General features: G+C 42.7%; 1 protein-coding gene across 4 annotated transcripts in view; it reads left to right on the top strand.

Annotated features, from left to right (window-relative positions):
- CRACD (capping protein inhibiting regulator of actin dynamics) overlaps window positions 1-22,691 on the top strand; it is a 150,302-nt gene that overhangs the window by 85,269 nt on the left and 42,342 nt on the right. The window contains exons 1-2 of one of the 4 annotated variants that reach the window (XM_067035772.1): window positions 18,178-18,262; window positions 20,253-20,274. The exons of 1 other annotated variant lie outside the window; for it this stretch is intronic. In XM_067035772.1, the coding sequence (XP_066891873.1) occupies window positions 18,186-18,262; window positions 20,253-20,274 (99 nt within the window). In that variant the 5' untranslated portion in view covers window positions 18,178-18,185. Of the gene's footprint in view, window positions 1-18,126; window positions 18,263-20,233; window positions 20,275-22,691 lie in introns of those variants that run through there. 2 more of the 4 variants (XM_067035773.1, XM_067035775.1) reach the window with 2 other exon arrangements.

The raw sequence follows: 22,691 nt of genomic DNA, 5'->3' as shown, positions 1-22,691 counted from the left end.
AATCCCCTCGCTGGGACGCAGGTTCTGACCTGATCACTTCACACCCATTAGGAAGGCTATAATAAAAAAGACAGACAATAGTACGTGTTGGTGAGGATGTGGAGAAATTGGAACCCTCACACATTGCTGATAATGTAAAATGATGCAGCCACTTTGGAAAACACTTTGACAGCTCCTCAAAATGTTAAACATAGTTACCATATGACCCAGCAATTCCACTCCTAGGTATATACCCAAGAGGAATGAAAATATATGTCCACACAAAAACTAGTATACAAATGTTCACAGCAGCATTATTCATAATAACACCAAAGTGGAAACCATCCAAATGTCCATCAAAAGATGAATGGATAAATACAACATGGCGTATATCCATACAATAGAATATTATTGGGGAATGAAAAACATTGAAATCCTGATACATGGTATAACATGGATAAACTTTGAAAACAATACGTTAAGTGAAAGAAGCCAAATAAAAGAACACCACCTATTATATGATTGCATTTATATGAAATGTTCCAAACAGGCAAATCCACAGAGACAGAAAGATTAGTGGTTGCCAGGTGCATGGTAGGGTGGAGGTGACTGCTGATGGGTACGTGGTTTCTTTGGGGTTATAAAAATCTTCTAAACTTAGGTGGCAGTGATGGTTGCCCAATTTTGTGAATATACTAAAAATCATTTAAATGTACCCTTTAAAAGGCTGAATTTTATGGTATTGGAATTGCATCTCAATAAAGATTTTGTTTGTTTTTTAGTTTTTTTTTATATACAGCAGGTTCTTATTAGTCATCAACTTTATACACATCAGTGTATACATGTCAATCCCAATCACCCAATTCATCACACCACCATCCCCACCCCCTGCCACTTTCCCCCCTTGGTGTCCATATGTTTGTTCTCTATGTCTGTGTCTCAACTTCTGCCCTGCAAACCGGTTCATCTGTACCATTTTTCTAGGTTCCACATATATACATTAATATACGATACTTGTTTTTCTCTTTCTGACTTACTTCACTCTGTGTGATAGTCTCTAAATCCATCCACGACTCTACAAATGACTCAATTTCGTTCCTTTTTATGGCTGAGTAATATTCCATTGTATATATGTACCACAACTTCTTTATCCATTCATTTGTCGATGGGCATTTAGGTTGCTTCCATGACCTGGCTATCGTAAATAGTGCTGCATCAAACATTGGGGTGCATGTGTCTTTTTGAATTATGGTTTTCTCTGGGTATATGCCCAGTAGTGGGATTGTTGGGTCATATGGTAATTCTATTTTTAGTTTTTTAAGGAAGCTCCATACTGTTCTCCATAGTGGCTGTATCAATTTACATTCCCACCAACAGTGCAAGAGGGTTCCCTTTTCTCCACACCCTCTCCAGCATTTGTTGTTTGTAGATTTTCTGATGATGCCCATCCTAACTGGTGTGAGGTGATACCTCATTGTACTTTTGATTTGCATTTCTCTAATAATTAGTGATGTTGAGCAGCTTTTCATGTGCTTCTCGGCCATCTGTATGTCTTCTTTGGAGAAATGTCTATTTAGGTCTTCTGCCCATGTTTGGATTGGGTTGTTTGTTTCTTTAATATTGAGCTGCATGAGCTATTTATATATTTTGGAGATTACTCCTTTGTCTGTTGATTCATTTGTAAGTATTTTCTCCCATTCTGAGGGTTGTCTTTTCGTCTTGTTTATGGTTTCCTTTGCTGTGCAAAAGCTTTTAAGTTTCATTAGGTCCCATTTGTTTATTTTTGTTTTTATTTCCATTACTCCAGGAGGTGGATCAAAAAAGATCTTTTTGTGATTTATGTCAAAGAGTGTTCTTCCTATGTTTTCCTCTAAGAGTTTTATAGTGTCTGGTCTTACATTTCGGTCTCAAATCCATTTTGAGTTTATTTTTGTGCATGGTGTTAGGGAGTGTTCTAATTTCATTCTTTTACATGTAGCTGTCCAGTTTTCCCAGCACCACTTACTGAAGAGACTGTCTTTTCTCCATTGTATATCCTTGCCTCCTTTGTCTTAGATTAGTTGACCACAGGTGCATGGGTTTATCTCTGGGGTTTCTATCCTGTTCCATTGATCTGTGTTTCTGTTTTTGTGCCAGTACCATATTGTCTTGATTAGTAGCTTTGTAGTATAGTCTGAAGTCAGGGAGTGTGATTCCTCCAGCTCCTTTTTTCCCCCTCAAGACTGCTTTGGCTATTCAGGGTCTTTTGTGTCTCCATACAAATTTTAAGATGATTTGTTCTAGTTCTGTAAAAAATGCCATTGGTAATTTGATAGGGATTGCATTGAATCTGTAGATTGCTTTGGGTAGTATAGTCATTTTCACAATATTGATTCTTCCAATCCAAGAACATGGTATATCTCTCCATCTGTTGGTATCATCTTTAATTTCTTTCAGCAGTGTCTTATAGTTTTTGGCATACAGGTCTTTTGTCTCCCTAGGTAGGTTTATTCCTAGGTATTTTATTCTTTTTGTTGCAATGGTAAATGGGAGTGTTTCCTTAATTTCTCTTTCAGATTTTTCATCATCGGTGTATAGGAAAGCAAGAGATTTCTGTGCATTAATTTTGTATCCTGCAACTTTACCAAATTCATTGATTAGCTCTAGTAGTTTTCTGGTGGCATTTTTAGGATTCTCTATGTATAGTATCATGTCATCTGCAAACAGTGACAGTTTTACTTCTTCTTTTCCAATTTGTATTCCTCTTATTTCTTTTTCTTTTCTGAGTGCTGTGGCTAGGACTTCCAAAACTATGTTGAATAATAGTGGTGAGAGTGGACATCCTTGTCTTTTTCCTGATCTTAGAGGAAATGCTTTCAGTTTTTCACCATTGAGAATGATGTTTGCTGTGGGTTTGTCGTATATGGCCTTTATTATGTTGAGGTAGGTTCCCTCTGTGCCCACTTTCTGGAGAGTTTTTATCATAAATCGGTGTTCAATTTTGTCAAAAGCTTTTTCTGCATCTGTTGAGATGATCGTATGGTTTTTATTCTTCAGTTTGTTAATATGGTGTATCACATTGATTGATTTGCGTATATTGAAGAATCCTTGCATCCCTGGGATAAATCCCACTTGATCATGGTGTATGATCCTTTTAATGTGTTGTTGGATTCTGTTTACTAGTATTTTGTTGAGGATTTTTGCATCTATATTCATCAGTGATATTGGGCTGTAATTTTCTTTTTTTGTAGTATCTTTGTCTGGTTTTGGTATCAGGGTGATGGTGGCCTCATAGAATGAGTTTGGGAGTGTTCCTTCCTTTGCAATTTTTTGGAGGGTTTGAGAAGGATGGGTGTTAGCTCTTCTCTAAATGTTTGATAGAATTCACCTGTGAAGCCATCTGGTACTGGACTTTTGTTTGTTGGAAGATTTTTAATCACAGTTTCCATCTCATTACTTGTGATTGGTCTGTTCATATTTTCTGTTTCTTCCTGGTTCAGTCTTGGAAGGTTATACCTTTCTAAGAATTTGTCCATTTCTTCCAGATTGTCCATTTTATTGGCATAGAGTTGCTTGTAGTAGTCTCTTAGGATGCTTTGTATTTCTGTGGTGTCTCTTGTAACTTCCCCTTTTTCATTTCTAATTTTATTGATTTGAGTCCTCTCCCTCTTTTTCTTTTTTCTTTTTTTTTTTTTTTTTTGCGGTATGTGGGCCTCTCACTGTTGTGGCCTCTCCCATTGCGGAGCACAGGCTGCGGACGCACAGGCTCAGTGGCCATGGCTCACGGGCCCAGCCGCTCCACGGCACGTGGGATCCTCCCGGACCAGGGCACGAACCCGTGTCTCCTGCATCGGCAGGCGGATTCTCAACCACTGCGCCACCAGGGAAGCCCCTCTCCCTCTTTTTCTTGATGAGTCTGGCTCATGGTTTATCAATTTGTTTATCTTCTCAAAGAACCAGCTCTTACTTTTATTGATCTTTGCTATTGTTTTCTTTGTTTCTATTTCATTTATTTCTGCTCTGATCTTTATGATTTCTTTCCTTCTGCTAACTTTGGGTTTTGTGTGTTCTTTCTCTAGTTCCTTTAGGTGTTAGGTTAGATTGTTTATTTGAGATTTTTCTTTTTTCTTGAGGTTGGCTTGTATAGCTATAAACTTCCCTCTTAGAACTGCTGTTGCTGCATCCCATAGGTTTTGGATCGTCGTGTTTTCATTGTCATTTGTCTCTAGGTATTTTCTGATTTCCTCTTTGATTTCTTCAGTGATCTCTTGGTTATTTAACAACATATTGTTTAGCCTCCATATGTTTGTGTTTTTTACATTTTTTCCCCTGTAATTTATTTCTAATCTCATAGCATTGTGGTCAGAAAAGATGCTTTATATGATTTCAATTTTATTCAATTTACTGAGGCTTGATTTGTGACCCAAGATGTGATGTATCCTGGAGATTGTTCTGTGCGCACTTGAGAAGAAAGTGTAATCTGCTGTTTTTGGATGGAATGTCCTATAAATATCAACTAAATCTATCTGGTCTATTGTGTCATTTAAAGCTTCTGTTTCTTTATTTTCATTTTGGATGATCTGTCCATTGGTGTAAGTGAGGTGTTAAAGTCCCCCACTATTATTGTGTTACTGTTGATTTCCTCTTTTAGAGCTGTTAGCAGTTACCTTATATATTGAGGTGCTTCTATGTTGGGTGCATATATATTTATAACCCTGCTGCCGGGGGGCTGTCACACTCAGGGAGGGTGGGCCCACCACTGAGACGACGGGCCCCCCTGAGCCACCTTGCCTGCCAGCCTTCCCAGCCGTCCGGGAGCCGGTCGCAGCGCACCGCCTTGGTGGAAATGTGCCTCCCTGGCCCCGCCCACACCCGTCTGTGGAGACTCGTGGGGAGAGGTGAGGGGCGGAGGGAGGGGTCAAGCGGAACTGGGAGCGGGAAAGATCCGCCGGGCCGCCAGCAGGGCCCTACCCGCCGCCGGGTTGAATCCTCTGGGCGAACTGCGCGGCCCCAACCATTTAAAATGTTTTTTTTTTTTTTTTTTTTTGCGGTACGCAGGCCTCTCACTGTTGTGGCCTCTCCTGTTGTGGAGCACAGGCTCCGGACGCGCAGGCTCAGCGGCCATGGCTCACGGGCCCAGCTGCTCTGCGGCATGTGGGATCTTCCTGGACCGGGGCACGAACCCGTGTCCCCTGCATTGGCAGGCTGACTCTCAACCATTGTGCCACCAGGGAAGCCCAAGATGGTGTGTTTTTTTTGTTTGTTTTTGGTTTTTTGCAGTATGCGGGCCTCTCACTGCCGTGGCCTCTCGCGTTGCGGAGCACAGGCTCCGGACGCGCAGGCTCAGCGGCCATGGCTCACGGGCCCAGCCGCTCCGCGGCATGTGGGATCCTCCCGGACCGGGGCACGAACCCGTGTCTCCTGCATCGGCAGGCGGACTCTCAACCACTGCGCCACCAGGGAAGCCCCCAAGATGTTTTTTAAGAAAGGAATGAATGTAGCCTTGATGAGGTTATACCTGGCTGAGGTGGTTAAGTTCATGTTGGCAGGAGAGACAAGGGGCGTATATTCCTCCTCTGAAAGCCTAAAATAGGAGGTCGAAATTTGAGGTGGAACAGAAAGGACATAGGTGCAGAGTGTAACAGGCTAGCTTGGAAGGGTAAGCAGCTGCTCCCATTTACTTGAGGGTTTTGTGCCCTGCATTGGAGGTCCATGGGCATCTTGATAGCGGAGAGAGGACCTGGGGAAAGATACAGGTCCTGTTTGAGGCTGCCTACTTGAAATATGTGCCTCTGGCTGACCCCACACCCCTGCCCCCCCCAATAATGTAAATTGTGCTCTTCACTTATATGAGACCCTTATTCAGTAGTCTCTCCCCGCCACCAGCACACACAGATATAGACAAACACACACACACGTGCGCACACCAGTGTTAAAAGTTTCAGGTCGTTTTTAGTGCTGATCCAGTACCTTCACTCCACAGGTGCTGTTAGTGTTAGAGACATGACTGGACTCCAGGTCAGCTGATTTCGCACATGGTAATCCTTTTGTCTAGAACAGCTCCACCCCCATCTCCACCTCCTTCCCCCAGTTTTCTGCACAAATGCACCTTCCTCGAGGGAGCAAGCTTTCTCTGGCCCCCTGAGCCTAGATCAGGACCCCTGCCGCCAATGTTCACACAACTTCCGTAAAAGCAGGTCTTGCCTTTCATCGTATTTCCAGCCTCTAGCACTGTGCCTGGCACATAGCAGGCATTCAGTAATTATTCATTGAATGAATGAGTTCATGAATCCTGCCCTTGTTACCATACTGACTGTTTCCCACTGTACCAGTCAGCGTTCGTCTAATTCATCCTTCAGTTTCCCAATATGATGAAGAGTATCGCTGTCCCTCTGACCTGCTGGAAAAGGAAAATTACACGGTTGGTGTAGTGAGACAGCATGTCACCAGTGAAATTACAGTGAAGCTCAGGCTCCCTGATTACCATGTGTGCTTAGGTCCCTTGGCCTTGCTGCTTTTCAGAAGATGAAGTCAGAAAAGACTTATTTTACTTGATCATTTATCCTCTATCCATAGGAACCTGGAATGTGCTGAAATTGAACAGGGAGTAGAGAAGAGGTACAAAAGCATTAAATGCATGAAAATTTGGACTAAGCAGGAGAACAGATAGAGCTGAGCTGAGTAAGTCTGGGGGAAGGAAGGATGATGAATCAGTTTTGGCAATTATTGGAGATACACGATGTGGGAGAGCAGCAGGTCAGGAGCTGGAGTCCTCTTGTGAATACAAGTGCTTTCACTCATGAGCTGTGTGACCTTAACCAAGCCAGCCTCTTTATCTGTTAAATGGATATGCTGTCTCCAAGGATTATTATGAGGACAAAAAAATGCACGTGACATTACACTATCTGCTATAAAAAAGCACTTTACAAATGCAGGGCATAATATTACTACTGAGATAAAGAGGTTGTTGATAACTAGCTTTCTATTTCCAGAGCATAGACCAAGACTAAATTGATTCCAACAGTGGCTAGAGAGGTTTTTTGTTTGTTTTAAAAATAAATTTATTTATTTATTATTTTTGGCTGTGTTGGGTCTTCGCTGCTGTGCGCGGCTTCCTCTAGTTGCGGCGAGCAGGCGCTACCCTGTTGGCAGTGCGCGGGTGTTGCGCTACACAGGCTTATCATTGCGGTGGCTTCTCTTTTTGCGGAGCACGGGTTCTAGGCATGCAGGCTTCAGTAGTTGTGGCTCGGGGGCCCTAGAGCACAGGCTCAGTAGTTGTGGCCCACAGGCTTACTTGCTCCATGGGCATGTGGGATCTTCCCGGACCAGGGATCAACGTGTCTCCTGCATTGGCAGGCGGATTCTTAACCACTGCACCACCAGGGAAGCCTGGCTAGAGAGGTTTATGAAAAGATCTTTCTCCAGGTCGGGCATCTGAGGAGTGGAACAGATAGCGTGGAAGCCCGTGGAACCCCTACAGAGAGTTAGAGGCAGGCTAGACGATTGCTCGTCCTACGTGATCTAGGCATGGGACTGAGCCAAGGGGCTGAAGTAGATGGTCCTTTGACTTCCAGTTCAGAGAATCCATGTTTTAAGATTCCAAACTTTCTTCCCCTTCCTTGAATTTTTTATGACGTATCCTTTTTCTATTGTAATTATTAGGTGATTTGGTACTCTATAGCCTATTGAGTACCAAATATTTTCATAAACTACCAGAGTCCAGCATGAACCTCCAAGACGCCACACAAAGTGTAATCTGACTTCAGGCTCTTCCAGCAACTCTAGTTTGTTTGATGAGGATAGTTAATTGCTCTTTAGCATTTCATTTGAATGAGACTCACAGATCTGCTCAGGAAGAAAAGTGCTGATCAATTACAATTGCCCCTGTTGTCATGGAAACAAGCTGCAATTGGACTATAATTATATTTCCTTATTCCTGAAGTGAATCCCTAATCATTGCCATGGTAATTACCCAATATCTATGGTCCCAAATTACATGATGCTTGTCCAAAAAAGACAAAGGAGGAGTAGGAGGGCTGGCCTGAGACATGTGTTAACTGTGCAGCTGCAGAGAGCCTTCTCCTTTTTTGGGTGGGGAGAATTTCCCTCTGTAGGCTCATACTCCAAGGTTAGATGATGTCAGTGGGTCTTAGATGTGCCCAGAGTTGAGAGTAGTGGCTAGAAGACTGTATCAGGTAGGATGATTTCAGTTGTAACAGAAAACACTTCTACTGATATCTTTCTTCAACAGTAATAAAATATATTATCTGATTCCTGAGAGTCTGGAAGACTTTCCAAGTTCCAGGGTCCATTAATGAAGCAACCCAGCAACATCATCAAGATCCAGTCTGATTCCTTTTTCTCTCTCGTATTTTCAGGGAGTAGGCTCTTGTCCTCAGGCTTGTTTCCTCATAGTTCCACGATGGCTGCCACTGTTCCAGGTGTCACATACAGACCAGGAACAGAAAGGGGGTCATCCCTGCCTTGTGTCACATTTTATTCATGAGGAGACCTTGCCCAGAAACGCCTCCCCCAGCAAACTTTCCCTCCCTTTTCATTGTTCCTTTCACAGCAGACCCCACTGCAAACAGTAGTTCCAGACAACAGAACTTAAAATGAAGATGGCTCTGCTTGACTCCTCCCTGCGCTCCTTAGCACTAACTGCGCAGTGGGTGAGGGGTGGAATAGCATTTCTAAGGGATAACTTTGTTTTGCTTTCCTTCTCACCTTCTCTCTTTACTGTCACCTTCCAGTGCCTAAGCTCCAGGCCACAGGCCCATCACACACCCTCTGTGTCTGATCTCTACCACTTCTGCAGATAAGCATGGGCATAGGGCACTGGACCTGGGCTTGGACATCCTAGGAGCATGGGTCGTGTCATCTTTTGCTCTCAGGCAGCAGCATGTGCCACCAAGAAAGAAAGGCAGCCTCTTGGGGGAGAAGTGAGATCAGAACACCAGAGAACTGTTCAAATGAGCTGTCCATGCAGATGGGCTAGGTGGGAAAGGAGAATCAAAAGGAGATCCAAAGGCATAGTGTGATGGCTGTTTTTGGTCATTCAGCTGTTAGCATCCGGTTCTTCTTCTCAACAGCACCCACATTTCCTTTCAGGGAATCAGCTTTACCTCACTGTGTGCCCTTATGACAGGACATAGTGTCTGCTTCCTATGACAGAAGCCAAAAGGGCCAGATCTTTTACTTGCCCTCCCGCTGAAGCCTGGCCTGAGCACGTGACCCAGCCTGGCCCGTCAGTGTTTGTCTCCTAGGGCTTTGACTTGGCAGGTGGGTCCAGGAAGTAAGGACACAGCCACGAGAGCAGCCTGTAACTGGGGTCTTCCCGCGGTGTGATGGCCTCTGTGGTTCCTGATGCCTAGACCTCTAGACCTCTCTTTACCGCTGTCTTTCTCCAAGCTTTGACTCCAGCTTTCATTGTTCTTTGAGCCCTCACTGTTCATCTAGTAGATTTTCTTTCGGTTGAGTGACACAAAGTTAGTTTCTGTTAACTTGCAACAAAAAACTATAACTGACACAGAATGAAACCTGAAAAACTTGGTGAGAGAGAGACGGCATGAAATAGAAGGTGGGAAACAAAGCCTGGAGCAATTCCCTGGTTTGAATTGAAAAGGAGGCCTGGAAGGAACCTTTAAATGTGCTGAACATCCTAACTTGCCCACCCTTTGGCTTCTCAGAACTTTCTCTGATGGCCTCCTACATAGGCCTGCCCTCCCTGAAAAATACCCACCATCAGAAAATATTCCCCCCCCTCCCATCAGTATGTTTGCCTCATGCTTTCACTCCCTCAGTGACCTCTCCATGGGAAACACATCTGGTTAACTACCCTTCAGTGTTAATCCTTTACTCATCCATTGAAAAAAAACTTATTCACAAACTTTATTTGGTAAAGTTCTATGGGAGAAACAAAGGTAACAGATGTGATCCCTGCCCTCACGCAACTCCTAGTACTGTGGTGGGGACAAGATGATACCATTATCATGATTAGAATCACATCTGTGGAGCATTTTATAATATGCAAAGCACTTTTATTTTCCCTCTCATTTAAGGCATGATTATAGTAACCATAACATAGACATGTATGTAACAAGAGATGCATGCATAGGGCTTTCAGCGGGAGAAAAGATCCCCTTCTTCCAAGGAAATAGGAAAGGCTGTGTGGGGCTAATAAGATGTGAGCTGGACCTTGAAGGATGGGTAGGACCTGAACTGAGAGATTGGCATTGGGCAGTCCATCCATGGGGAGGAAGAGCCCTGCAGTGATAGAGCCCAGAGAGGGTATTTGGGGAACTGAATGGTTGGGTTTGCCTTACAGGATGTTTGAAGTAGGGTAACATTTGATAATAGTAGGTAACACTTCTATAAGAAGTTAACTCATTTAATCCTAACAAAAGCTCCATGAGGTAGGTCCTATTATCATCCTCATTTACAGATAAGGAAACTGAGGCACCTGGAGGTTTAGTGACGTGCCGAAGGCCACACAGCTTGAAGTGGGAGAACCAGGTTTCACAAGGAGGCACACTGGCCCAAGTCTGAGCGCTAAATCCCTGCACTGTGTGGACTCAGTTTCATAGAGCCAGAGTGGTTCAGTGTCCTTAAAGGCCAAACGTGAAGAGCATTAAGTGCCAAGCAACCATTACAGCTTCATCTGGTAGGACTTTGGCAAAAAGGAACCACTAGAGGTTTCTGAGCTGGCAAAGTAATTGCTTGAAGATTGTTGTCGGATTTGAGAGGAAGTGCAATTGGAGAGGACTTCAGTTGGAGACCATTTACAGGTGTCAATCATATTACAGAAATAAGCAGAGGATCCTCTGAGGGCAGTCGAATTACTGTCAGTGTCCCCCTGGTTTCAGTTCTGTCTTGATCAAGTCTCTCCCTTCACCTCCCAGGGCCTTAGCTTCTTGGTCCAAAAGGATTCCAGTCGTGGCCTCCGTGACCACAGAGTCAGCAGAGACTGCTGGCTGTGCCAGGGCTGCCATCTGCCAGAGGTGCCGCTGCCCTGGATTCGCAGCTCCCTCTCTTGGTGCTTGTTTCCATTAGAGACCCACTGGAGATGTGACGAGCAGCTCCCCGGGCCTCCAAGCACCGTCGTGGAGGAGTGTGGCAGGGAGAATCCAGTGCAGGCCTAAAATGGGTCTGGGAGCTCAGGATTTGCAGTCCTACTCATTGATTTCTGTATTGTTTTTGAAGGATTTCTGCCTGTGAAAGGACAGATAATGTTACTCACTAAGGTCTTTTGCACAATACCTTTCCCCTAACCTGGGTCTGACCTTACTTACAAAATAATATAGCACAGAACCTGAGGGATGATAGTAACACAGAAATAGGAAAGATTGGAGTTTTGTGGGAAACACGTGATGAGTTTGGTTTTGTTCATGTTGAGTTTGCAGAGACAGTGGGATAGCCAAGTAGCTGGAGACACGTGGGTAGAAGAGAGTGTAGTATTGGAGTTAGATAGACAGTTATTCAAAGTGATTGTTAAAGCCCAAAGAGTAGCCTCAGGTTGTTCTACCATCTCTGCCTTTGGAAAGATAACCATAGGAGTCGGTGAAGAGTTGAGGAGAAGATGAAAAGCTGGCCTCCATGGGCTGATTAGAAGCCTCTGATTAGATGTTTGGAATCCCAACCTCTCTGCCTAGAACAATATTATCAATGACAACAACAACAAAAAAACCTTTCTTTGCATAAAGGCCCCAGGAACTTCTGCTCTTTGGACCTCTAAATCCAAATGAACCATTTTTCTGGCGTCCGTAAGTCATGGCCCTGCGATTCTTCTCTAAGCTTATGAAAACTGTTCCTCAGAGCCCAATGTTGTTCCAAATTTCCCAAGTGGGCCTCTTTTCCTCTCCTTCTAGAGTTTACTTTTCCCACATGGGCTTGACATTTGACCTCAGATCTTATTTACATTAAGATGTCTGTTAAATGACTGTATTGACAATCCTTCAGTTACAAGTTAAAAATCTGGGAGATTTTAGAGGTCTTTGTATATCTCACAATCGATCAAGAGGCTACTCCGTGTTCTAAGCATCACAAGAAAAGATTCCCACACAGCAAGTCCCATTTCTCCCATCTGAGCAGATAGTCTGAGGGTAAGTTGTGGCACTGAGGCTCAGAGGCCCCTCGCCTCTTGACTCACTCGTAATAAATGGAAGGGGGGAGAATTGGCCTACTTTGCAATCAGTTGTGAAAGATCTTTAAATGTCAAGAGTAAAGAAGTCCAGATGAACTCAGCTAAGGTACAATTTGTGGTAAATTGCCCCTCCATCTCCTAATCATGTAGCTTATAGTTCCCAGCTGGTTAAGGACAAAGATTCCCACCCAGCTCTTTGTTCATTAGAACATAATTTCAAGCTGAGATCGCCACATGTGGGCTATTCAGTTTCCATTCCAACCCTGCCTCAAAATCTGGAACTTTGGGCAACATTCTTACCCACTCTTTGTCTCAGCTTCCTCTTCAGAGAAAAGGAAATAATCTACATTGTAGAGTTGTTTGGAGCCAACATTGGTAACCATGATTACCAAAGATCTAAAGTTAGACAAATTGCCAAGGATGTAATGTTAACTTGCATTATGTAAACTGAATTATTTAGAATAGAGTGTTCATTAGTGTAACTAATAAACCAATGACCATTCTCCTGCAGTTTCTTCTCAGAGCTTTAAAAAGGGACAAAAACCAAATATAGGAAGAAAAAGGTACAAATGTTTTTTATCACTTTGAAAAGTAATCCTCTTAAGAACAATGGCCTTATCAAAAAGTAGGTTCTGTCATGTGTAGAGACTTAATAACTATCAAAAAATTATTTAGTTATTCACTTCTGGCTGTGATGAAGTAGCTTGTAGCAAATCGGTGCTCCCACCAAAAACAACTGGAAATACATATAAAATATTAAAACAGAGACATCTGTTTGAAGGTGTCAGACTGCTGCTAAGGCACCAGACTTGAGCAGTGAGATCCTGGAGAGAAGGGAAGCCCACTGAGTTGAGGCCAACTTTCTGCATATTGCTACTCTCCTGTTGGCATTAGTTGACTCTCAGGTGCAGGTCAAGAGACCAAAAGGGCTCAGGGCAGCTGCCAAGAGGAGGAGAAGGCAGCAGAGCTGTAGGCAATCTCATGGAGCTGGGAACACAAAAATTAGAGTTTGAGGCTTCCATGACAGCCAGGACTTGAGGGACTAAGTTCCCCCCAAGAGAAGAGAAGCCCAGAATGAACCTAAATCTAGGCAACAGTTTTCCTTTTGAGGAATCTGTTGATACAGCTGCACAGAAATGCAGGCTGAAAAACAGGGCAGTCTATGGTGCTGGAAAGACAAAAATTGGAGTTTGAGAATCCACCAAGGAGAAGGGCCTTAGGAAATAACACAGATTCTTAGTTAAGACTCCAGGAGGCCTGTACCCTACAAGTGGGGATGAAGCAGAGGTAGTCTGATCCTGACAAAGATTGCTAACCAGCCAAGATCCACTTGGCTTCTGATTGGATTGAGGTGTTTTTGCTCCTTTGCTGCTTGCTAGAGGAGCGAGCAAGTCCTCTCTGAAAGGAGAGAACCCAGCCTCTACAGGTTTTTGTGCATTATGTGCAGAATTCAATTTAAAAATTACCAGGCAGTTAAGAATCAGACTATGAGGAAAACAAGATAATAGAAATAGACCCAAAGGGGGCTGAGATATTGCAGTTTCAGACAGAGCCTTTTAAACAATTGTGATTAATATATTCAACAAAATAGTTGACAAGGTGGGTAATTTCACTAGAGAACTAGAATCTATTAAAAAGGATCATATGGAAATTCTTTTTTTTTCTTAACATCTTTACTGGAGTATAATTGCTTTACAGTGGTGTGTTAGTTTCTGCTGTATCACAAAGTGAATCGCTATACATATACATATATCCCCATATCCCCTCCCTCTTGCGTCTCCCTCCCACCCTCCCTATCCCACCCCTCTAGGTGGTCACAGAGCACAGAGCTGATCTCCCTGTTCTATGCGGCTGCTTCCCATGAGCTATCGATTTTACATTTGGTTGGAAATTCTTGATTTGAAAAGTGCTACTGATAGTAAGAACTCAGTAGGTAGTTTTAACAAGAGACTGGACACCACTAAAGAGAGGATTAATGAGCTGAAAGCTAGGTCAGTAGAAAAATCCAGACTGAATCATATTGTGTAAAAAGAACAACAGATACAGAAAAGAGCATGAAAGACATGTGGCTCATGTTGAAAAGGTCTAACACTGGAGAATCAGAGGGGGAATAGAGAAAAACAGGGCAGAAGCAGTATTTTAAGAAATAATGGCTGAGAACTTTCCCAAACTGATGAAAGACACCAAGCCACAGGTTTAAGTAGTATTATGTACCCTAAGCTAGATAAATTAGAAGAAATTCACACCTAGCCACAACAGACTAAAACTGAGAAAACCAAAAACAAAGAAAAATCTTAAAGTCAGCTATTAGAGACAGGCTGCTTGTCTTTCCAAAGAAGCAGTAATATAAGTGCATCTATAGAAATTCTATAGCTAACATCATAACTTAAGGTAAAATATTGAATACTTTTTTGCTTAGTTTAGGAATATGACAAAGTCCACCATTACCACTTCTATTTAGGTTCATATGAAGATTCTAGCTAATTGCAATATGAAAGGAATGAGGGGAGGAAGGAGAGAAGGAGATTGAAAATGAACAAATAAAACTCTTTTGTCATAGATAACATGATTGTGTACATAGAAAATCCAAAATAATCAAGTCATATTATTATGATTAACAAATAAATTTAGCTAAGCCTAGTTATAACATCAATAATCAATAACCAAGTGATACTTTAATATTCTGCCAATAAACAATTAGAAAAATAAAAATTTTAGCCTATACCATTTACAGTAGATTTAGAAACATCAAATATGTAGGAATAAATCTATCAAAATATATAAAAGACCTCTATACAGAGAACTACAAAACATTATTGAGAGTAAGTAAAGAGCATCTAAATATTAATAAATGAAGGAATATCCAGTGTTCATGGATTAAAAGATTGACTATTGTAAAGATGTCAGGTATCCCAAAGTTTATCTATAGATCCAATGCCATCACAAAAGTAATCCTAGGAGTGTATTAGAGTATCTGTGTGTGTGTGTGTGTGTGTGTGTGTGTGTGTGTGTGTGTGAGAGAGAGAGAGAGAGAGTTTACGTAGAAAGGCAGAGACAAGAGTAGCCATCTGGAAAAAAAAAAAACAAAGCTGGAGAACATAAACTGCTAGATATCAAGACTCATTAAAAAGCTATAGTAACTAAGACAGTGTGGTATTACTGCTGTAAAAACAGACAAATAAACCCGTAGAACACAGTCCAGAAACAGGTTCACACGTACACAGTCATTCAATTTATGGCAAGTCACTCCTTGTCTTTAAGCCTCAGTTTCCTCATCTATAAATAGGCTTAATAATAGTGCCTTCCACATAAGGTTTAAATATTATATATCACAAGGATTTAGGTGTTATATTAAAGAAGTTAGCACACATGGAGGGGATATAGCAAGAAGTGCCCAGTAACGTTTAGCCAGTATTAATATTACCACTGTGACTACCACTGTTATTATAATTATTACTACTACTACTATTACTATTCATTTTCTCCATTTTTCAGTAAGATCATCTGGAAATGGGGACATTAAATCCTTGTTGGCAGCAAGGAATATTTGGGGCAACACAGAAGAGCAGGAAACTGTCAGTTCTTAGCCATCCTGGAAAAAAGAATCAGAGCAGAGAGTTAAATTTCATGAATCAGTCAAAAGATTGACTTGGAAATTGGAAGGGAACTTGGCCTAGAGCTGGTGTATAATGTACATACAACTGTTAGACATTAGTAAGCATTTATTAAGTATCTAAAGTGGACTTGTCCATATATGTGTTTATAAGAATATTTGAGAGCCTGCATGCATATATAAGCCATTTGTAAAAACACTGTGTAGAAAATGAAGTCAGTTACCTCTTCTTTCATCTGAATCATAGGCAGGGATCTGAGACAAAAGTTTAGACACAATATTAAAAGGTTTGATTCCATAACTTTGAATGGAAAGTTATTTATTTCATAGCATCTTTAGGTGAACTTGGAAGTTCATTTTGTAGCATAGGTCACAAAGTCTCTGAGGACAGGGAGATAGTGGTACATTTAATTTCCTTTTCATATTCATATTCATATCCTAAAACAATGCCTCATATTTCATAAAGTGGGTTGCTGCTATATAGTGCCTTGTGCTATTTAGCGAAAGGCTTACCCATTATTCCAGCTATTTAGTGTCTCCAGCCCTCCCATATTCCAGCCCACATGGCATTGGCATCCTGTCTTCCTCTCCCACTGATCCGCCCAAACCCCATCTCACTCATGTGAAGGAATACTAGAGGACTTCCACCACTTTAAAACACTTCAGCTGCCTGGCCTGGTATTGTATTCAGCAGATCTGGATTGTTTCTTATGCTACAACGTCTATTTAGGCGACTTTAAATAAGGTTATTTACTCCCTGCGTTTTATTTGCCACAAAATATTGGTGATGAGATAATGAAAGTAAAACTCTCAGCACAGTGTTTTCATCAAAGTAGGGATTGGTGGTTATTATTATTATTGCCAGGGGCTTCCCTGGTAGTGCAGTGGTTAAGAATCTGCCTGCCAATGCAGGGGACATGGGTTCTATCCCTGGTCTGGGAAGATCCCACATGCCACGGAGCAACTAAGCCTGTACACCACAACTACTGAGCCTGCGCTCTAGAGCCTGTGAGCCACAACTACTGAAGCCCACGTGCCACAACTACGGAAGCCCGCGCACCTAGAGCCCATGCTCCGCAACAAGAGAAGCCACCGCAATGAGAAGCCCGCACACCACAATGAAGAGTAGCCCCCGCTCCCCGCAACTAGAGAAAGCCCGTGCGCAGCAACGAAGACCCAACACAACCAAAAATAAATAAATAAATATATATATATATATATATATTATTATTGCCGAAGATCACACAGCCAGGAGGCTCACATCCAAGTCTTCTGTTTCTAAACCTCATATGCTTTGTTACCATGCTGCTCGTAATTTGGCAAATTTGGTGAAAAAATTTGGTACTCAGTCTTTCCAAGTAGGTCTAAACTTGGTCGGGACCCTGCCTGCTGCATTTCTGTCATTCAGTTCAGAGGTACAGCTGGAGGCCCATTTTCCCCAGTACTGCCTCTTCTTTCTTGCCCTAGGTCACTGATAAAACCTCCAGGTGGAACCCCTTTCTGGGGAGGGGAGAGGGAGAAGTGGGGCTCTCTCACCCCTGAGAGGGCTGCCTGTGTGCCTGGCATCATGGAAATGTGCCTGCCTTGCCTTATGGGTAGTGTGTGATTCTGCCCCTGTGTGTTCCTTCCCAGAGGTAACTTAATTTTCAAGATCAAGTAAGGAACAGTTGGTGTCTGCTGCTTCCTCTTCCTGCAGTTCACCCAGCCTATACCTCACAGTCAGGTAGAAGTCCAGATTTCCTTGAAGTCCAGACTTCTTTGAAGTCCAACCTTTCAACTGAAAAGTGTTTATTGTTGGGTACCTACCACCTATAAGCTGCCCAATGCATGACACCCATTAGAATCTCCTTAACACACATTTCTCCTCCTCTTCTCTGAACCTAGAGTCTCGACAGAGAGACTCTTTTTTCCTATAGTCTCTATAGCAACTCCAGCCCTCATCAAGTCTTTGTTTTAGATATATTTGTCTTCCAATTTGATTGCAATCTGAAAGAAAGAAACTCTTGCCTCTTACTTCTAGACCTGCATGTTACTTAAAAAGTACTTGTTGACAAGACTTTACTGGGCTAAAACTGATAGTGACAGCTCATCAGGAGAAAGGCTCCTACAGTTAACATTTCTGCAGTGCCTTCTGTCCTGTGTTCTCTACAAACAAGTAGCAGTCTGAGTTCTCCCACTGAGTGGCTCTGAAACATTGTTGTGTTGGAGACATGCTCCCTTATTCCAGTGGGACCCTTCTGTCTACCCAGCTACTTGGCTGACCTCTCACAGAAAAGGACACCATGCTGGAAGTGCTTTCTGAATGAGACAGGGGATGTGGGTGGAGTCCCCTAAATCAGGAGGAAAAGGAAATTGAATTGCCAAAAGGAATCTTATCATCCTAATAAAATGAAGCACATGATTTGCATTCCAGGTCCTCCAACTATTCTGTGGGAACCCGGGCGTTTTCCCATGACAGTATTTTTATCCCTGATGGGGGAGCAGAAAGTGAGCAGACAGTTCAAGCAATGTCACAGGACAACATCCTGGGCAAAGTCAAAACTCTTCAGGTAAGACAGCTTGAGATTGCAAGGTCAGAGCCATAGGGGAGGGGCCCCGCTATGGAGGGATGTGGGAAAAGTTCCTAACTTGGCCTTGAGTAGTGGATTGGGAGGTTCAGGGGGTAGCTCCTGGGGAGAATGTTGGCTTTCTCAAACCTCACTCAGTTTTCTGGAAGCCTCTGTCCACCTGTGAGCGGTTCACTATCACCGTTGTATCCACCTACCTAACACCCCCTCTCTTTTTCTCTCAAGTTGTTCTCTTATTTTTAACTGGACTTAATGAGGACAAGTACCCTAGAGAGGCTGCAGAACTTGGGTGAGAGGAGAGAGCTCCTAACCGTTAAGTGTTGGCCATAATCCCTGAGTACAGGGTTAACTGTCAGCTGAGGGTATGCACAGCAAGTGTTCCCCTTCCAAGTCTCCATACTTGGACAGTGAACGATGAGACTCTTTATTATTCTGTTGTGTTTGTAAATCTGGCTGCCCTGAGCCACCCTGTCTCAGAGGGGTGCTGTGAAGCTCTTCAGCTTCGCTCCTGTTCACACTGCAGAGTTGGGCAGTTTTCCTACATAAAATTGACTCAGATGGTAACTCCTTAAGAATGAAAATATAATAAAATAATTTTTCACTAAATGAGATGGAAATAATGGGAAATCCAGGAAAAGCAAGGGGGGCAAAGACCCCTGGGATCTGACCGAGTAAGTTTGCCCGAGTGCTCAGTAGAATTCACTCACCCGACGGAAGTGCCTTAAGCAAGCACTTCTCTGAGCTGGGGGTGCTCGGCGGCAATGCAGACTATGAACAGGGGGCTCTGGTCTGCTGGTTTCCATCTAAGTCTACAACAACGAATGAATGAGTGAATGAACCAGCAAAAACATAAAAAGTAAAGGGGACAGCTGGCTTGAATAGCTACTGACGCTCAAATTTTTCTGTTTTCTTGAAATATTCTTGTTTCTACTGATTGTTAGCTATGTATTCTGTGATCTCTGTTTGGTTACATATTCCACACACGCTCAGCTGAATGTAGCATATGGTGAGGTGGGAAATAGCCAACACCCTGAAACCACACCCAAACTTGCCTAGATCTTTGTACTTACCACACCACTGCCCAAGACCATAGTCCTGCCCTCAGAACTAACCTAGGCACTTCCTTCAAATTTCAGCTTTGCTAACTAGCTCCCCCGTTCTTGGTTCTTACTGGTTGTACTGCTACATGTTTTATAGACTCAGAAGAAAAAGTAAGCTGTCTCTTCTCATAAGCTCGAGAAGGGGGAAGGGTGTGACGGCCAAAGAAAACCTTGAACCCCTTCCTCCTTACCTTTCTTTCTTGAAGTCTTTTATTTCCTGGAATATTATTGCTACGAAGTAATGAACCCTCATAATACTCCCTTTCTAAGGGGAATGACTTTACAGATTTCAGTCTACAAAACAACTGTATCTTACAAGGGCTTTCAAGGAGTTCTTTAAAAATTAGGTAATAGTCTGTCATCTTAAATGGTATCAGCTTTGTAATGTCACACCACCTGCCACTGCCACTTCAAGAAGTGGATTTGGAGTTGTGAAAAATAGATAATTCCTCAGTATTAAAAATACAGAAACTCAATAGAAATATGTAAATGCCAGTTGTTGGTCTTAATGATGTAAGCAGTAAGTTTAAAGAATCTGATCTCATAACTAATAAAATGTAAAACAACTAACTTCCCTGAAGCAACAATTCTGTTAAAGCAGGAGAAGAAATGTGAGTAAAGCAGAATAGCTGTCTAATTTGAGTGCTCTCCTTTGGACATTATCTACTCATACAAGGTCTACCTAATTTTGCTTCTGCTGCGTGGATTCACAAGCTTCCTTACAGCTCTAAAGTTATGTTTTTAAGCCATAAAATAAGAGACTTTTGCTCTTCGAAGAGGGAAATGGGGACCATTATCATAGCAAATGTGATTTTTGGAGTGACATAAGATATAACTGTATCACCCCCAAAAGACTGTGCTTTATTTTTCAGTCGACTAAGCAGTATGTTCCTGGTAAGTTGTAGCAATAGTAGTTAACTTTATTAACTTGCATGAATGCTTTGCATTTTTCCATAAAAACGTTATGCTGGTATTGATGCTTAGTAAGCAGCATAAAAGACCACCCCCTCGTAGACTCCAGCATGGAATGAGGGTGTTTAGCTACGTCAGAGGCATGTATGTTTTTTATGTCTGAAATTGTCTTTGTGTATGTGTGTATGTTTATTTTAAAAAGAGAGAAGTAATGGCTAACACCTATTTGACAGTAAATGTCCTAGCAAGCTGATTTGCCACCATTATTAAGACATTCTTTGGAAATGAGATTTCTACTGGAATGTCATTTTTTTAAAAAAATGCCATTTTTCTCTGGCTTAAGAAACTTCCTAGTCCTTGGAAACCGAAGCCACGCCTGTAATGACTGCACTTGGAAAGGTTGCCCCCTAGTGTCCACACATAGTCATCTCAGCCAGAACGGTCCTGTGTTTCACCCGTGATGGTTAGTATCTGCTGATGCTGAGTATAGAATGGCTGAACATAGCATAAATAAGCCTACTCTTTTCTGAACAAAGTGAATCTACCACCTGCCAAAATTTCTGTGGCAAGCAATTGAACCTTTAAAAGAAAAATTACTTTTTTTCCCTGAGTATAAAAATAATTCATGTGCAGAGTGAGAACAGATTTTAATATATAGGACAGTTACAGGGACAGAAACAACAGTGGTGTCTGAGGACCCTATCCATAACAGTCAGTTGATCTATGGCCAGTGGGTGAAATAAAAAGCCCCCGCCAGGCCTCTGCCACCACCTAGCTGTGCGGCCTTGGAGCAGGTCATTTAACCTCTCTGACCTTCATGTGCCCTATCTGAAAAATAAGAGGATGCATGTGATGGATGATCTGAAGGGCCCCTCCAGTTATTAAAATCTGCCACTTATACAAAATCACTGTTCACCTGCTATAGCACAGAGTGGCTTTGTAAGCTTTGCACTTCACTGCATTTGGACCACAATGACCTTGATGTTCCCTATAGCTGCCCAGAGCACAGATAGGGAGGTGGCTGTTTATTTCAGATCAAACCAGGCTGTGAAGTATGTATACACCTATCGATGATAAGACTCAGGAACATCACAGTCTAAGCCTGCAAGTGATTTTTTAGAATTATACCAGATCTTTGTCAGAAAATGCTTAGTCTATTAGTCCACGGACTATTTAGCTCAGGAGGGAAAACCTCCATATTCAGTAGCTGCTATCTCCTGCTGAGCTGGATTTAACTTTAAAATGCCAAAGTGTCTTACCTTTGAGGATTTGGGCACCTCATGCAGCTGTCGAGGACACAAAGAATAAATAGCTGCTCTTAGCCACTTCTGCACAGAGCGAACGTCTTTAAATCTGTGTGCTTTTTTATCTTTTTTAATTTTTTTAATTTTTTATTTTTTTTTTGCGGTACGCGGGCCTCCCACCGCCGTGGCCTCTCCCGCTGCGGAGCACTCCGGACGCGCAGGCTCAGCGGCCACGGCCCACGGGCCCAGCCGCTTCGCGGCACCTGGGATCCCCCCGGACCGGGGCACGAACCCGCGTCCCCTGCACCGGCAGGCAGACCCCCAACCACTGCGCCACCAGGGAAGCCCAAATCTGTGTGCTTTTGATTTTGCGTGTTCTTTTAAATTCATTTTAACTATGGGAGTATACGTAGTTCGCTCAAGAGGACAGCAACTTTATTCTTCTTCTGCCTTGTTCTTACAGACGTGGTCTGAAGGATGGCTGTGAAAAGTCTGGGGAAATCTAAACTGGCAGTGTGAGAGCTGCAGAATATGATGTGCTTGGAATTTCCACACCATAGGAGAAAAGCCTCATAAATATGGATGTGCATTCCTATAACATCATTCTCCAACATTCCATATTACAACAAAATGGCCCCATTTGAGTGAATAAAATATCGCCCCTTTTAGCTCACATTCCAGTCTAACAGTAACTCCATTCATAGCCACAAGTAACATGGACTCAGTTTAGGCACAGCGGGTCCACGCTCCCCTCTGGCTGTTATCTCAGTACATATAAAGAATCCATGAGTATGTAAAAAATATATATCTATATATGGAGGGAGTAGTAATAGTTTATTTTCCTGAAAACTTAAGGGCAAGCTCATCTCAACAGACTGGTTTTCAGTGATTGCTTATATCACAGTTCTTCCCATGACAATGCCTGATTGGTGGGCAGAATAAAAGTCACCAAAAAGCCACATTTATCCCCATATTCAATTCACTCGACACCTGAGATTGCCAGATAGGTTTCAGCAGTCACCTTTTCATTATCAGTAAATCACACAAAGCGTCCAGCAGCCCAGTCTCCTTCGAGTCAGCTGAAGGAAGCATTTGGAGCAAGAACCACAGGGCACGTGCAAGAGCCTTGGCCTCAAGAGCCCAAGGCTCAGTCAC

The sequence above is a fragment of the Kogia breviceps genome, chromosome 6 (genome assembly GCF_026419965.1).
Source record: "Kogia breviceps isolate mKogBre1 chromosome 6, mKogBre1 haplotype 1, whole genome shotgun sequence".
NCBI classification, from domain to species: Eukaryota; Metazoa; Chordata; class Mammalia; order Artiodactyla; family Physeteridae; genus Kogia; species Kogia breviceps.
Note: the sequence above shows the minus strand (reverse complement) of the source record. Positions and strands in the feature narration are given on the sequence as shown.